The sequence below is a fragment of the Antechinus flavipes genome, chromosome 3 (genome assembly GCF_016432865.1).
Source record: "Antechinus flavipes isolate AdamAnt ecotype Samford, QLD, Australia chromosome 3, AdamAnt_v2, whole genome shotgun sequence".
NCBI classification, from domain to species: domain Eukaryota; kingdom Metazoa; phylum Chordata; class Mammalia; order Dasyuromorphia; family Dasyuridae; genus Antechinus; species Antechinus flavipes.
This window is the reverse complement of record NC_067400.1, coordinates 74649053-74667476: the sequence shown is the minus strand read 5'-3', so window position 1 is coordinate 74667476 and position 18424 is coordinate 74649053. Positions and strand designations below refer to the sequence as shown.

Genomic DNA, 18424 nt, shown 5'->3' with positions numbered 1-18424 from the left:
GAAGGATGCAGTCTGGTTATCTGACATGGCCATATGACTTGAAATGAGCACCTACATTTCCTAATTCATTCTTATTAAGCGCCATTAAAAACATTATGTCTATGGGATAGACAAAGCCAAGAGTTTTTGTGGGCTGAAGGAAAAGCTGCCTTGTGATTAGTTGAAATAACCACATAGCAAATTATGGAAGTCTGAGTCATTTCAGAATACAGTCACACATCTCTACAAGCATCTTAACTGCTTTTAGGATATTAGTATCCTATCAGTCAGTAGGGATGTGTTGATTTCTACTTTTGTTTAGTCCATAAAGCTACCAGATTTTTTTCAAAGCATTCATATACATAAATACATAAAGGAATTGTGATATTACTCTTTCCTGGGGAAAACTCTCTCCACTATGCAGATCTACAACCAAATGATTTAGGAGATGTCAGTTATTCAAGCAACCAATATTTATTAAATGGTTATTTCATGATAGAATCTATGTCAGGGACTGGGACTACAAAAGAAAACTAGTAAGTTAATTCCTGCTTTCAAAGCACTTACATGTTGTCTAAGTTTCAGGGACACTTCTGACATACCAGATTAAGTGACTTTTCAAGGATATACAATAAGCATCTATCAGGTTTTGAATACATTTTCCTGGTTCCAAGGCTAGAATTCTCTTTTTTTTCCTAAAAGAAGAATATTTCCTGGACACTAATAAGATCATTTTATTTGGGAACTTTTAGCCACTTGACATCATTTGTTTCATTTATCGTCACATTAAAAATCATCATGTAAAAATAAGGCATAGTTGAATGAGATGGTGATTTATTCAGACATATTACTTTACGATGTTATCTTTTTTAATAATATTTTTTATTTTCAAAATGTATACAAAGATAGTTTCCAACATTGACCCTTGCAAAACCTTGTGTTCCAATTTTTTCCCTCCCTTCCTTCCATCCCCTCCCCTTGATAGCAAGCAATCCAATTTGTTAAATATGTGCAATTCTTCTAAACATATTTCCATATTTATCATGCTGCACAAGAAAAAACAGATCAAAAAAGGGAAAAATGAGAAAGGAAAAAAAAGCAAGCAAACAACAACAAAAAGGTGAAAAAACTATGTTGTGATCCACTATAACGTTTTCTTTATGCTTTGATAAACATTAAATTTTATGTGATAAAAATTAAATTTACAATATATATATAAATTAAATTTGATAACATAAAATTTATATACACTATAGCTCAGCTCTTCCACCTTTCAGAATAAGCTATAAGGCAGCAATATCAGGTAGACAGTTAAACAGAGTTTCATGTTATGTGAATATCTTGTTAACAACCTCATTTATCCCCATAATTCCCAACCTTACCCCAATGATTTCTACTGGATTTTTGTTAATGGTTGTAGCCCCTAGGATCCTTTCTTTTATTCACATTTTCTAGACTTATAGCAGAGGTAGTCATCTTCTAGCACTGAAGACAATTGTCATTATTGTATTTTTCTAAACCACACTTTTGATTGTGTGTGGGAACAGCCAAGTGGGATGACTTGTACTGACCCACTTACACTTCCCACACAAGCTTCCGTGGGTTGTAGAAGGAGAAGATACAGTGTCCAATCTGTGAGTGCTCATTGACTCACGGATATATCAGCAGAGGGTAAAGCTAGAGATGAGATGTCAGTGCTAATCGTGACTTTGGTGAAGTGTCAAGTCTTACTAACATTTTTTTGTGGAAGAAAGTCATTTCCATAGCAAATTCTTATATTTTTAATAATCTCCCAATAGATATATCCTACAGACCACAGTTGTACATCTACGGAATTGTACATCCAAAGCATACATGGAAACACAGACTACCCAGGTTCTCTGGCATCTTAAATATTAGACTTGTGATTTAAATATAGTTTCTGGGGTGCTGACTTCAATCCTAGAAATCATAGACAATGTATCAATGTATTCTGTATTTGACAAATGGATTATGGAAGCACTGACTTGAATTCCAGATGTAATGGTCATCCATATGTTTCTTTCTTATAGCCTCCTTTTTTCTCATCATCAATATAGGGTCTTAAGGTGAATTAGCTCATGTTAAGCATATAATCAAAATATTAGGGATACTCTTCTCTGAAGTAATTAACATGTTAGCAAAATTGCTCACACTTATGTAATACTTTTAAAAATATGAAGCATTTTACATATACTAATTAACTCCTTTGATTCTCACAATGATCCTGTAAGATAAGTAGTTATCAACATATATATGAGCAAAGTGAGAATCAGGAAGGTGTGATGCAGCATGATGTGGTGAAAAAATTACTGGTTCTCAAGTCAAGATAAGTTAGAGTGCAAATTTTCCTCTAACATCTATTATCTATATGATAATAAACAAGGCTGTTCACCACTGTAAACCACAGTTTTCTAATCTGTGAAATAGAGATGGTTATACCCACCTCACAGAGTTGTGAGGGTCAAATTAATAAATGATTTAGAAGGACTGCAAAGCACCATATAAATGTTAGCTATTGCCCCCATCATCATCATCATTATTACTATTATTATTATTAACTTCCCCCATAGACCTCATCCCCTCCCAGCCTCCTCAAAGACTTCAGCAATCATGTTAAGGAATATTCAAACACCTACTATGTCCATGTCAACCCAAAAAATCTGAGTATGCTCATGTCCAAATCACAAATCCATCATCTAACAACTTTCTAAATTTTTATACTTGGAAATATCACCATCTCTGATCCTCCCTCCCTCTTCTTTTCACTATTTTTCCCACTCTAATGTTTGTTTCTTTGTCCTATAGCCAAGTACTTAAATCATTTCCCAGCTATCACACTAAATTTTATTGTCTCATCTTGTCTTTTGTTCTCTTTATCCGAGCTTTCTATCCCAAGTAAGTGTGGTTGATTTTCCTCTCCTCTTGAATCTGGGCTGTTAAGCATTGCTGGAAATGGGCTCAAAATCAAGCAGATTTTATTCACTACAAATTTATGCTACAAGCTGTGGTTTCACTGTTGCTTAGCAACTCATGTGGTCTACTATTTATTCATTTCCCTTTCCCATTTCCTACAGTAAATGGTTTACATGTTTTTCCTCTCCTCATATTCTCAGCCCCTCCTTCATGCTACTTTAATGATGTCTGTTTTATTGAAGATGTGGAAACAAAGAGGGTCTCCTTGATTTCTTCCATCTAGAAACCTTTAAAGTCTCATTTTTTTCACCTATTCTCTTCTCCCTTCATGCTATATAGGGGAAAGAAATGGACTTATTTATTTCCATGGCTTACAATTATGCCTTTAATTTCAGTTAGGTGACACTGTGGATAGAGGACCAGATCTGTGGTCAGAAAGACCTGAGTCCAAATGCAGGTTCTGACACTTACTAACTGTGGTATCCTAAGCAAGTCAATTCACTTCTGTCTACCTCAGTTCAGTTTCCTCATCTGTAAAATGAGAATGATGACAGCACCTATCTCCTAGGTTTTTTGTGAGGATTAAATGAATTAATAACTATAAAATATTAAGCATAGTCCCTGGAACATAATAAACCTTAATAAATGCTTGCTTATTTGCTTGCTTCCTTCCCCCATCCTTCCTCCAGGACCTGCTCTATCTATCATTTTCCTTCTTTTAGTTATAGTCATTTTTTCTCTTTTCATCTGCCACCTTCTAATTGGCTTGCAAACAACTTAGGTTTTTCCATATCCAATATTAGATGCTTTAGACTCTTCTATCTCAGTAAGTAACTGCTTTAGCTCTCTCTCTCTCCCCTTTCATCCCCTTTTCAACATTACCTCTCAAAATACTCACCAAAAAGGCAGAAGTATTTGTTATTGTTATCATTATTTGCATGAGCATTATAATATTTAGAGCAAGATAATATTCATCCATAGATTTTGGCTTGACCTAAACAAGATGAAAGGAAAATCCATTGTTTTCACTTGAACACATACTATGTTATCCTCAATTCTATAGCAGTATCCATGTCTATTAACCAAATATGGAAATATATGTATTCTAGAACTAGATTTCTTTTTTATTATATTTGTTAATTATATTTTCACATGAGGAATTTCATGTACTTTTATTTTATGCTTTTTTCTTATTTTCTAAGACTAAAATTCGGCTTTGTCAAAGATCCCTGTCTCTAACAGTCAGAACAAAATAACTGTTTCTTTTAAGAGGCAGGTCAGATTGTTCCGAAACTGCTAAAACAGCTCTCTTTCTCAATTTACAATTTTTGTATGACTTTGCTCAGTAGATTCACCTGAATTCTTGCCTTTTTTAAGAATCATATATGTGATCCAGGTCAAATTTATTGAAGATGAAATCAGGAAATACATAAAAACAGGTTCCCTAAAATTGCAATATATAATTTGCATTTAATTTAAAATTTTAATTTAAAAAATATTTCAAGTTTCTATTTTCATTTTTACAGGTAGGCAATAACCAAAAATGTAATTTTTTCTGAAAATTCCTTTCAGCCTGTATTTCCAAAAAAATGATGTCACTTATACAAGTATAAATTGTCTGTTACCCTCCTTGTTAATGAATAGACTAGTAGTTTACTAGTCCCAAATACTATATACAGTGATTTTTTTTCAGATTTAATTAAATCTTCATAAGTAAATATACTTCAGAAAGTTTGTCATTTGAGCCTTTAATTGCATTAGAATTTTTTCCCTAAATAAGACAGTATTCCAATGCCTCAGTAAACACTGACATTTGAAGCTAAGAAGTAGAGATCCTTGGTAGGTGTGAAAATTAGATGTTTATTTTTTTATACAGGGTATGAAAAGAAGAGAAAGGAAAACTGTTTAGTTCAGCATGATATAGGCAATGAGAGAATTGAAACTGAATATGATAGTCTAATTGCTAGAAAATTATATATAATTTACAATATAATATACAAAAACAACGGAGTTGTATCAAAGTTGATCAATCATGGTTAAAAGCTCAGTATTTTTGAAAAAAAAAAAAGTTTCACTAAGTTATCATGTTAATTATTGACCTTTCTGTTGTGATGTCAACAGCCTTAAGAGATGAAGAGGATTGTAGGGGAAGGGGAAGAAGGGTAGAAAGTTCCCCTAATTCTTATGATTACATCAAAAATTGTCTTTCATATCTAGAATGCATCCCTTCTCATCTCTGCCTTTTAGAATTTTTTAAGGCCCAGAGTAAATGCTAACTTCCATAAGAATCCCTCCTAATCTACCTTAATTGATGTTGGTGCTCAGTCTCTGATGCCTTGTATTTTCTTTAATTAGCTGTGTACATTTTAACCAACTGCCCTCCAATGGAATAAGTTCCTTAAGAAAAGCAATCATTTTGTTTTGGTCTTTGTATATCTAAAACCGATTAAAATGTTTTCAGTATAGTAGACACAATAAATGATAATGAAGGAATGAATATTGAGATCCCATCGATGGTACATTTGGTTTTGATTTTTCTTTTGACTAGGATGGTGTAAGCAAGAGCCCTGAAAAGCGCTCCTCCCTGCCCAGGCCTTCTTCCATCCTTCCTACTCGAAGAGGGGTATCAGGAGACAGAGATGAGAATTCCTTCTCGCTCAATACTTCTATGTCTGCGTCAGTTCGACGAACCACTAGTATGTATGCTTCTATTCATTTTTCGCTTATTTTAATGCAAATGTCTCAGGTAGCTATATAATGAACTTATTTCTTAATCTTTCAAAATTGTTTATGAAGAACCTGAATATTTAATATTTAAAGAGATTCTAGGCAGACTATAATAGGCTCACTTTGTGATCAAGAGGTAGTCCCCTGGCTATTCTGGAAGTTATGAGAAATATAAATCTCAAAGTGATTTTCCCACTCCTTATAGACCTGATCAAAGTGCAGCAACACATTTGGGACTCTTTAGAGGAAAGGATATTTGTTTATTATAAAAAGAGATAAAGGACTTAGCTGTTATTGATATTTCAACACTGGGACGGCAATATATTTTCTTTTAAAACACCACTTACTTTGGTCACTTTCATATTTGCTATGGTATACTTCAGTAGCTCAACTGTTCTTTTCAGAACCAAAAATACATAGATGCACTTCTGGCCAAGATCACCCTATTTCCTAAATGATATTCAAAAATCTGAAACCAACAATAATAAGTTTTATCTTACATGCCTAGGTCAACTTGTCTTACAGAGATGTACATATAGAAGAAAAGCAAGTTTCTGGAGGATTTGTGTATTAGCCCTGCCAATTTCCAAATTATTTATCTTATCATATGTTGTTTAAGAGTATTTCTGTCCATCAAAACCCACAAAATTCAGAATCTTCAATAAGGAACAAGAAGTAGCATATGAGTGAAAAAAACTAGTGTTGTTACTACTGACACAATAACCAGTGTAGTGCTTTTCATCACCTAATATGTTGAAATTAATAAATATAGTGTATATCTGTTCAGCACTGAATAAACTTGCAAATACTGCAGGATTTGTTGTTTTTGTGGTAGATCATGTGTTATCTAACTGAAATGAACATTTTTTTGCTGCTAATTAAAATAATAGTTCTGATCGCAATCAACTCAAGTCATTTTTATTTAAAAAAAATTGATCATCTAATGTGGCTATTTAAGACAGGCAGATTTATTCAAGAAAAGTTGGATTTGATTTTGCTTTCATACATGCTATTTAATTGGTTTATTACTGGTTATTGAACTAAGTTCCTTTTCCTCAAACATTACTTAAATGTTTTTTTTTTCTCCTGAAAGTAGAGAAATTTGTAGGTCCTTGTAGTTTATTTTGTTTTATTTTTATTTTTGCTTTAGGAAGATGTTCTTTGTGTCTTCTTTAAACGAATTGCTCTTTTAAAAATTTGAAAAAAAATGAATCTTTTTTCTGTCTCAATGTTTTGAATGATTTGAGCAAATAAATGGTGCTAGCCAAGCATCATCTCAATGCTCAATGGAATCAAGATACTGAGATTTTTCCCCCTTCAAGTAAATGCTTTGTCATTGAAAATAAAATAATCATTTGGTTCAAAACTTATTGATGGTATCATTGTGGAGATGTAATGGGGAAAAAATTTCTCACAAAAGAACATACCATCTGTGTTTAATATTTTCATGTGACAGTAAAAATCCAAGAGAAGAAATTAACATAGACAATAATAACAATAGCTAATTAGGTAGTTCTTGGAGATTTGCAAAGCACTTTACATATAATCTTAATGGATTCTTACAATACCTCTGCAAAGTGAGAAGCTATGATTATCCCATAGAAGGGGAAATTGAGGCTGAGAACTTAAGTATCTTGCCCAGGGGCACATATCTACTAAGGGTCAGGTATGATTCAAATTCAGTCCTTCCTAACTCCAAATTCAGTATTCTATCCACTATTCCAACTAGTTATCCCAATAGTAGGACATTTTTATTTAAAATATACTTAACCTACTTTGTACAGATGAAAGAACTGAGACAGACAGAGGTTAGATGATGTGATCAGTATTATAGAGTTACTTGTTCCTCTATCTGGATTTAAACTCAAGTCTTCTGACTTCCAAGTCAGCCCTAGTGTATTCAACTACTCAAATTAGCTGCTTCTAGGCACCTGATTATGTCAAGGTCAATGTGATCATATAACTAAAATCAGTGGGAATGATTACATTTTGATAGGCTAGCACAAACTCCAAACTTAATAATGTTTATATTTACATTTGTTCAATCATCCATTCATAAAGTACATGCATTCATTAATTCATGAAAAAATAAAGTGACAATTCATGTAAAAAATTAAAATTAAAAACTAAATGTTTAACCATAATAAAATAAGTCTGATAACAGGATTATGACATGATTGTTCAAAAATTCTAATTTTTTTGGTCTCTAATTAAAGTTATAATAGATATTATAGCATATCAAACTGTATACATTCCTCTAGTTTGAACTTATTATAAGTGACTTATTTTATTATATCCATGTTGACCATCATAAAGGTCATAAATACAGAGTATTCCAAAAATCTTAAATGCTGCTTAAAATGGATCCAAGACTTTTGGGATGCCCTCTATATTAAAACTTTTCTGGCTTGGACAGAGCACAGATTGGCTAAGAGTACAGAGACCCAAGTTCTAATCCTGGAATTATAGTTAATTAGATGAGCTAATGTTAAATTCTCTGTAGCAGTTTCTTCATCTGTATAATTATAGAGTTGGACTAGGTAATTACTCTGGTCATTTCCATCTCTAAAACTGCTAGTTGTGTGGTAGAGATACTATAGTGTAGGAGTAAGAGCCCTAAGATTGGAATTAAAAAATAGAAGTTTAAATCCAGACTCTGATACTGTCTGTGAAACTTTGGGGAAAACATTGAATTTCCCTGGTTCTTCTTTATTTGCAAAATGAGCAGATTAAATGAAAGGATTTCTTAGATTTTTCCAGCTTTGTCATTTATTTTTTTACTCTGGTATAGCCAATATAGTTTATTGTACATTTATTTATACATAATTTGTGTCATTTCAGTCCGTGAAAATCTACTGTCTTATCTTCAGAGGAAGGACATGTTGCAAAGGGAGGTTGCCCAGAGAAATTTTTGACACTAAATATTTGTTAAATCAAGCACATTTTAGAGGGGGCATAGTTTGATTGAGACCTGTAAAAGACTGTAGCTTTAAAAGACCAAGGTTTCCCACTTCATCTAGGGACATCTCCAGTCCACCTGATCTATCTCGGACCATTGGACACAGATGACTCTGGAAGGGAAAGTGAGACAGATAACCTTACCCAGCTCTCCTCACTTAAATCGAATTCATTTGCATGTCATGGCATTACCTCCTTGATGTCCCTGATGGTTCTCTTTGAGAACAAAAGACAAACAACAAATAACAATGGATGGTTTAGAAGTTAAATATTTAAGTGTCAATTCAGTAATCTTTCTTCCAATCATATTGCTATTTATTTTCTAGAGTGGTCTATTGTTTATGCATGGTTCCAATTCTTAGCAACATTTATTGCATTAAAGTAGCATTAGGATATTATTCTGTTCAATTGTCCAAAGATTATAAATCTTCAAAATCACAATTCAAACCTCATCTTTAAAAATGAATAGCATAGTTATGTTATGAAGGTTAATATATGTCGATTTCTTACTCCAAGACGGGAATTTCAAGCTAGAATACCTTCTTGTACAACCTTCTCCCTTAGTTAATTTAGAGAAGAATTGGGAATTTCTGACTGGAATAGAGGCAATCTTTGAGAAAGCTGGAATCAACCCATGAAGGGTTTCAGGGATATAATAAGAATACCTTGAATTATATTTACAGGTATTCACCTAAATAGAAACAGATTATAGAACCAAGTTTATATTGAATCCATGATCTCATCTCTTTAAACTAATTCATTGAGAACTAGTTAAAATATAGCCTCTTGATGTGACTTGCCTTTGTAAATCTCAATTTTATTACAAAATTTATTTTTATTCAGGTTCTCAGTATTGTAGCATTTTATCTCTAGTAGTGAGGACAGGTAAAGTCCTTTCCAGCTTGAAATCTATGATTCTATAATCTAGAGGAAAAAGATATACTTTGTCAGCAAATAACAATACTTAGTAGGCACAGGAACAGTTAGACCATGTAGCATTTTTCCTATTCCTTTACATTATTCTCTGTCTTCCTGCAGACAAGAAAGTAACTGACATTTTGTAAAGCTATTTGAAAAGCAGAGGAGGGAATTATTTCACAGGAGAAAGTCTAGCCAGGGAAAAAGTAAATGCATTGCTGTGAAGAGTTTGTCAACAACTCGATCTGTAAAAATATGTGGTTAGATTTTTTTTATAATCCAAAGAATGTGAATTTAGCCTTTGTAACCTCAAAGTATGTACCCAGAGAAGATAAGTTTATCTTTTGACAGTCAAAGACTTAATTATTCCACACAAACTGTAATATCAGCTGTATCCCAAAAAAAAAAAAATGGTTAAAAAAGACGTTGAGATTTCAGCATTTCATCATCTGGAAAGAAAATATGGTACTCATTGTTTTATCTTCATTTTTTAAGTGCCTTGAAGCATAAAGCAGTTTTCTACAAAATTCATAATGATTATAGAGTTAATAAGTTTTCCCTGGGGCTAAAAATCATTTCAACAAATTGCTGAGAGGATAGCCTGCCTTTAATTAGGCTTTCTTCACATTCAAACAGGACAACTGCTGTGACTAGAATTTTATAGCAACTCAAGGGCTTTTCCAAAAGGGGAGGTTTTCCCTTCATCTATGTATTCTAAAACTAGTTTGTAAAGGTTGTTAGTTTCTTTACATGTCATGGCATCACTTCCCTGATCTAATTAGGCAATCAAAAATCAAGCATTTCAGTGGAATTTAAGTAAGGGTGGGAGGATAGTTTGAGAGAACTCCTTTGGAAAGGAGATAAATCGTGTGATGATATGATATTCTGAAGCACCCAGTGATTGGATTAATTTATTGAAAAATCCAAAAAGCCTACTGAGGTATAACTGCATAAACAATTTTGAAATGTAATATGTGTGAAAAGATTTTTTAGAAAATTGAATTTACACTCCTTCAAAGAAACTGGAAAGAATAATAGTTAGATTGATATAGCACTTTAAAATTTGCAAAGTTCTTTGCAAATATATATAAAATATATGTTAATTGAGACTCATAACAGCCCTGGGAGGTAAGTGTTACTAAAATAGGGAGTAAAACCTATTCACACAGCTATTATCTAAGAACACATTTGAACATCTTGCCTCTAGGTTCAAGTGCTCTAGCCATTGTTCCACATAGAAAAGAAAAGATTTAGGGGGAAGCAGAATCATTGCTAAAAAATGCTCTCTTATGGAAGAAGGTACTTCAAAACAATGTTGTTTGTGGCTCATTTCAAATAAGATTTGTATTTTTAAGTAGAGACCAAGGAACCTAGAGATCAGTAATTATATCCAATTTTATTTTAAATAGTGAAAGCACAATCCTTGCCTGTGAAAGATTTCTGGATAGTGAAATCATGATGATATTGGCTCCCAACTATTTCTAAATTTCCTCTTATGTCTTGGGCATATCATCTCACATAATATTCAATTTCTCTAATATAAGGAGAAAAGTTCCATTTTTCCACATCCTCTATGCCATTATGGTAAGTTCAGAATATTTTAAACTTCAGAAAATGAAAGGTAACATGAGTTTTTGAGTTTGTGAGTAATATTTTTAGAGCAAAAGTTGCTTCATTCCTAAATCTTCTAAATCTTGCTTGTGGTCTTATATTTCACTCAAACTGATGGATTTTTTTAAAGGATTATGCAATCAAAGATTTTAAAATATAAGAGACTTTAGAATTTTTCTAGTCCAGACCCTTCATCTTATTGATAAGCAAACTAAGACCCTTGGAAGTCAAGTAACTTACTGTGCTAGGAATAGCAGCTCATAAGGCCCTGCCATATGTTTCAATAAATCAGACTTGATTAGTCCAGGGGCCTAGGATTCCATCTATTAATAAGGGGTCCTGATCATTTAAAACATAAAAAGACAAGTCCACAAGGAGTCAGATTTGATGGATGTTCCATACCCTTCTGATCAAATCATTTCCTTATGAGAGCACTTTCTAAATGAACCAGAACTGTATCTTTGCTCAGTATTTCTTCCCTTCTACTATTATTAACCTTCTCTTTTAAGTGTCATATGATCTACAAGTGCCTCATTTCATTTTAAATTTCTAGCTAGACAGAATTGGACTTGAACTTGAATACATGTCAAGTGTCACCAAGTAGCCATGCCATGGGTCAGTCTAGAATTCTCCCTCTTTTCACTTCTCCTCCCCTCCATTCTCCTCTCATTTTTTCTTCTCTTCTCTTCTCCACAATCTTTTCTCCTTCTCTTGCACTCTCAATTTCCAGAAACTTTTATTTGCTCCATTTATTACCTGACCAGTTCACCATGGGTACTCCCCCCCACTCCCAGGAACTTACCACATTGGTGCTATGCTTACTGTGAACACCAGACCTGTTTTGTCCACTGTAGCTCAGTCTTCCCAAGCTCAAAAAATCCACCAGCCTCAACTTCCTTGATAGCTGGGATCATAGACATGTGCCACCACACCCACTTGTTAAAATAGCTATCTTGATCTTAAAAGAAAATGCACCTTGGAAAACTGAATTCTATTTGCTGTTGCTTCTTTCTTCTAGGGTCAGAACCAATTCGCAGAACAGGAAAAAGTGGTACATCAACACCCACCACTCCAGGCTCCACTGCCATCACTCCTGGTACACCACCTAGCTATTCCTCCCGTACTCCAGGCACTCCTGGTACCCCTAGTTACCCCAGAACACCACACACACCAGGAACTCCCAAGTCTGGTATCCTGGTACCCACTGAGAAAAAGGTTGCCATTATACGTACTCCTCCAAAATCTCCAGCCACCCCTAAACAGCTACGGCTTATTAATCAACCACTGCCTGACCTGAAGAACGTAAGGTCCAAAATTGGATCCACTGACAACATCAGATATCAACCTAAAGGTGGACAGGTAAGGACTAAATGAATATATAATTATTTACCTTGACCAAACTATTCTTGAGAAATGAGGATGTTTTCATATTATATCATAATTTGAAAATAGAAAAGAAAAGGGAAGGGCAGGTAAGATGAGAAAAAAGGAAGGAAGGAGGGAGGAAAGAAGGAAAGGAATGAGGGAGGAAAGAGGGAAGGAAGGAAGGAGGGAGGGAGGGAAGGAAGAAAGGGAAGGAGGAGGGAAGGAAGGAAGGAAGAAAGAGAAGGGAGGAAGGGAAAGGACAAAAGGAAGTGAGGAAGGAGGGAAGGAAGGAAAGAAGGAGGAAAGGAGGGTGAAAGGAGGGAAAGAAGGAGAAGGGAAGAAGGAAAGAAGAATGGAGGAAAGAAGGAAAGAAGGAAGAAAGAAAGAAAGAAAGAAAGAAAGAAAGAAAGAAAGAAGAAAGAAAGAAAAGAAAGAAAGAAGAAGAAAGAAAGAAAGAAGAAAGAAGAAAGAAAGAAAGAAAGAGAAAGAAAGAAAGAAAGAAAGAAAGAAGAAAGAAAGAAAGAAAGAAAGAAAGAAAGAAAGAAAGAAAGAAAGAAAGAAAGAAGAAAGAAAGAAGAAAGAAAGAAGAAAGGAAGGAAGGAAGAAGGAAGGAAGGAAGAAGGAAGGAAGGAAGGAAGGAAGAGAGAGAGAGAGAGAAAGAGAGAAAGAGAAAGAGAAAAAGAGAGAGAGAGAGAGAGAGAGAGAGAGAGAGAGAGAGAGAGAGAGAGATGATTGTAGATTGAAGATTCATTTAGCTTTAGAGTTTGGAGCTTGCCTGGAATAGCTAGCCTGGAAAGAAATATGAATATGAAAATTAGATGAATTATTTTTGCTCTTGTTGCTGTTATTATGCAAAAAATGTGTTGAATTTCCCATTGGAATCACTCATGCAAGTTGGCTGCCTATAGGAGATTCTTCTTGGCTAAATCTGTTGGAAGAAAGAGGAATAATTTTCACTGCTGTGTAAAAGACCTAAATCTAATAATTTTAGTTGTTTTGTGTTGTTATTGTTATTTTAGCTGCTGATCTCTTATTATTCACTTGGCCAACTTGGATTATTATCATTTTCATCTCATTCCCTTTTTTTCATCTCTCTCCCACCACAGCAATGAATTTTCTATTTGGACTCTCTAGTGTTACAGCACTGTTTTCCATGTTTCTCTTTAATTGACTTGGTCACAACTTTGTAAATATAGGCTATGTTGATAACAAAAGACTAGTCATATTCTATTTCTAAAGGATAGAGTTCCAGTTTCAAATCCTTCATTGTGGTCTGTATTTACTTCATCATGCTGTTGACAAAGTCATATTCTTAACCTTTACCCAGAAGGTCTGAAGCTTCTTAGTTGTTGGTACTCTTTCTACTGGGCTAGCAAAGGATTCTAAGTTGGCTTAGTTCTGTCACACATGTAGCATATGTACTACATGCTGGGGAAAAATCATTTGGCCAATTTTTCCTTCAGAAGAAGGAAGAACACATGTATTATTGTTCAGTGTTTAAAAAAAAAAAAGCATGTCCTAGTCCCCTAATTTGATTCTTCCCTGAGGATCATTAAGCTTTGGTAGCAAGAAATAAGAATACTCAAATGAATGAATAAAGCACTTATGAAACATCTACTCTATATTGAGCATTGTGTAGTAAACTCTAGAAGAAGAAGAAAAAACCAAAAGTGAATAGTCCCTGACTTCACAAAGTTTACTTTCTAATAAAGGAGAAAACATTTTAAAAAGGCATGGCTAAGGGACCAATATTTTGCTTTGAAAATTTATAGCAATGATGAATAGAACTATAAGGAATCTGATTGGTATGTCCAAATATTAATTTGATTAGGGTTCCCAAAAGAAAGCAACTGAAAATGGGATGGGGGAGGGGAGACAGAGACAGACAGAGAATCAGAAAGATAGCGACAGAGAGAAAAACCAAGTGACAAAATTTTGTCACTTGACAGCACATACTCAACTGTTAGAAAATTTTCAAATTTTTTATTATTTTTATATTAATATATAATTAGTTTCTTACAGTAGCTTGAGCTGTTTTACATTATTTGATCAAAGGCAAATTTTTAATTGGAGTGACTATGGTTTTTTTTGTTAGAAAAGCTGATTTTGAGACTATAAGTTTTCATCATTATTTCCAAATCCTTCATTTTTTTCTAAGTAGATTCCATTTTTTTTCAATTTGTATTCTGGAATGTGTTAAGGTTCAGCAGAATCTGTTTTTGCTTATGATCCCAAGGAAAGTGTGTGTAATATGCAATAAGAAATGTAACTGAAACTAAAAAAAGGCTACAATATTTGGAGCACCATTTTCAAATAGAATTTGACTTGGAAAATTTTAAATATGTAATTGTTGTTGTTTTCCCAAATGTTCCTTAAGCATGTGGGTGAAATGGAATGATGGGGTGCTTCCCTATCAATTTTATTGGTTATCTTCTAGCTTCTGTCAGAAATGTATGCTTTTGTTTACTTTAGTCTCCCTTTTTTCTTTTTCTTCTCTGACTGTGAATATTTCAGTATCTGCACCGAACTGTTTTCTACTATGTTATATGATACTTGACAAGACTGGAAATCATTTTGTGCACAGGAGTTGAAATGAAATTATATTAGGGATTATCATAATTTTTTTTAGTTAGCATGTCTGGTCACGAAAAAATTATAGTAAGTTATACTAAAAACATAACCATGCAATCCAAGCATGTCATTTGGAGACAATCTCTCCTTTCATTGGAGGCAAAAAATTAACTTGTAATAAAATCTAGTCTCATTTTCCAGGTGATCTAGGAAAAAAAGAGCAAACCTAAAGCAATAGCATTATAATGAATCTCCATTGACCAAGCAGGAAGTGTTTACTCACTCAGTATATCAAGAAACAGCAGAACATAACCTTCTGATCTCTTAGACAAATTCCTATAAAATTCATTTAACTTGTGGGGAAAATGAAAAAAAAGAAGAAAGTTGAGAATGTGGAATATATTGTGATGGGATGAACAGTTTTTTTTAAATCTTCTAGATGCTTCACTGATTTTGAAGTTAAGAAAAATAAAAAGTTCCCTTTCTTGCTATGCTAGTCAGGAGTTATTTGGTTGACTTTTGTCCTTAGCCCAGTACATCATTATTGTCAAGACAAAGGTGAAGTCTTCTTTTAGGGATGTGCCTTGCTTATTCAGTGAATTCAGTACATTTCTGAAAGGGGGAAAAGCACATAATGAAGATATTCCAATATGTTGGTTGTACTATTTTCTTGAAATGCTCTCAAGGAAAAGAGAAATGAAGGAGACTGCTGATGAAAAACATTGTATATCTTTTATATTATCAGTTTTCATGAAATTCATGAAAAACAATGATTGTAGAAGTGATATAGAAGAAAGAAAATTCTTTTTTATGGTGATCTATAACCATATCTGAAGGTCTCTGTCATAAATTGGAGCTGCATATACATACTATTTGTAAAGGGAATCAAAGTATCAGAACTAAGAAAAATAAGAGTAGAGAAAAATATTAAGAGAATGCTAAAAACACAATTCTAAGTCATAATGCAAAGAGGTTTATGAAGCTAAGACATGGAGAGAACAGTGAGATAAAATTTGTGGTATGCAAGATTAGATTGAAGTATAATTTTTCAATGAAACATCTCCTAAAGAATGGGTCATAGACCTTTAGTTTGAGTATTATTTGATAGCACAGACTTCATTAAAATTGTCCTTTGATATTTCATCTAGGCGTGAAAGTGATTTGGAATTCTTGAATCTAAATTAGATATATTCTCTGAGAGAGTCAACCAAGATGGATAGGTTTCCAAAATGATGGAAGCATCTAGAAAGACCTAAGTTTAAATCTATCCTGAGACAATTATTAATTGTGTGACCTTAAGTAATTACTCATTTCTCTCTATTTCCCTCCTTTTCTCAATTATAAAATAATGATAATAATAGGATTATTGTAAGGATCAAATGAGATATTTATAAATGTGCTTAGCATAGGACCTAGCACAAAATTGTTGTTGGTTCATTTTTCGGTCTTGTTCAACTCTTCATGACTCTATTTTGGATTTTCTCAGCAAAGATATTGGTGTAATTTGCCATTTCATTCTCCAGTTCATTTTATAGATGAGGAAACTGAGGCAAGCAGGGTTAAATGACTTGCCCAGGATGACACAGCTGGTTAGTATCTGAAGCCAGATGTGAATTCAGGAAGGTGAATATTCCTGACTTCAGGTCTGGCACTCTGTGCACTATGGCATCACCTAGATGCCCCTAGCACATAGTAGGTGCTATATAAACACTACCTACTGGTAGTTGTGGTGGTGTTAGTGGTGTTGGTGGTAGTGATGATAGTAGTAGTAGAACATAGTAGTGAATTGGACTATGTATTTGTGGTCCAGAATAAACCAGGTTAGAGAAAGTGGATGAAGGCAACTGCTAGTCCACTAAAGCATGGAAGACTTCAATTGACATCATTGAAGTGACTACCTTAATCAATGAAATAATACATAGGGAAATGTGTGAAGGTTCTGAGTTTGCTCCCTATTTTATTACAGAGATAGAAGTGCATAAGTTCCTGAAAAACTGAGTTTCACAGAGAAGTAAAATCATAGATTAGAACTAGAAGGGATTATCTTAGCCCAGATTCCTCATATTAAAGATCAGGAAACTGAGGTACAGAAAAAAAAAGACCAGGTTATTTGCCCAAGATCATACATGTAATAAAAGTCAAAGCCAGATCCCCAATTCCAAATCCAGCCTTCTTTATAATATATAACTTCTTTTCCTTTATAAATTATGTACCAAGTTCTGATTCTAGGCTTGATTCTAGATATGTAGTATTCTGACCATATTAAGTTCAGTCCATATACAAAGAGATTTAGAAAAAAAGGGGAAAAAAGGTAAGGGTAGAGGAAAAATAAATCTTCAGGGAAAACTAAAAGCAAAATTTATATTTGATGTAGACACAATTAATTGTTTGAATTGGTATATAAATACTCATTATTATCACTTATGATACAAAATTAACAATTTCAACTAATAATCTGTGCCTCCAGAAAATACATGGTAGAATAAGGTACACTTAATTCCCTTGTTATAAAACCTAAATTCATAAATGACCCAAATAAAACCATTCTAAGACCCTTGTTGAGTTGGGTTTTACTTCTTTTATTCAACAATCATTCCAATTTTTATTCCTTAAAAATATATATACTAAGATGCCACCAATTGCATTTTTCAAGTGAGAAATTTTTTTGAACATTTTTTTCTTTTTTTTCACACTAAATTCAAATAGTCATGCAAAGGGAAACCTTTCTTTATACATTTTGTAAAGATTGCTCCTTTATATTATCTCCACCCACCCAAAAAGCATTTAATTTTAATAACAATTAAGAGATCAGTCAAAAATATCTTTGGCCATTGGTCTCAGTGATGGGTGAATGTTATTAACATTTGTAGCACTTTACAAGAGACCCCTTAAAAGCAACCTCATTATTTATTATTCAAATTATCTTGTTATATTTTTTCATTCAAAAATCATTTTGTTTATTTACTTTTTGCAAAACATTGTGAAAAAAAACACTTTTTTTTTACCATGTTGCTTGTAGATTAATTGGGAAGATGTCAAGAAAATATGAAAAGTGCCAACAGAATAGTCATGCATTACAAATTACATAGAGTAGAAATTTTTAAAAGAGAAAAAGACCTTTTGGATTGGGAGGATCAATGAAGAGGGAAATGTCACAAATGGAGCTTGAGAAATGAGCAGTATTTCTCAAGTAGAGATGGAGGTAAAAAAAAAAAAGAGAGAGAGAACATTACAAGTAGTGGAAACAAAATCTATATGCTTGTAGAAGTGAGAAAATCGCAGTGTATTCAGAGAATATGAGATAGTACAATTGCAAAGAACATTAGAAAATAGTAGGAAATTAGTTGAGAAGGAAAAATTA

The 18424-nt window shown here is 33.4% G+C and overlaps 1 protein-coding gene across 24 annotated transcripts in view; it reads left to right on the top strand.

The window, feature by feature from the left end:
- The window catches only part of MAP2 (microtubule associated protein 2), a 350338-nt gene that overhangs the window by 315147 nt on the left and 16767 nt on the right, over positions 1-18424 (top strand). For all 24 annotated transcript variants that reach the window (XM_051983642.1, XM_051983645.1, XM_051983661.1 and 21 more), the window contains 2 exons: positions 5462-5609; positions 12146-12486. In XM_051983642.1, the coding sequence (XP_051839602.1) occupies positions 5462-5609; positions 12146-12486 (489 nt within the window). The remainder of the gene's footprint in view (positions 1-5461; positions 5610-12145; positions 12487-18424) is intronic.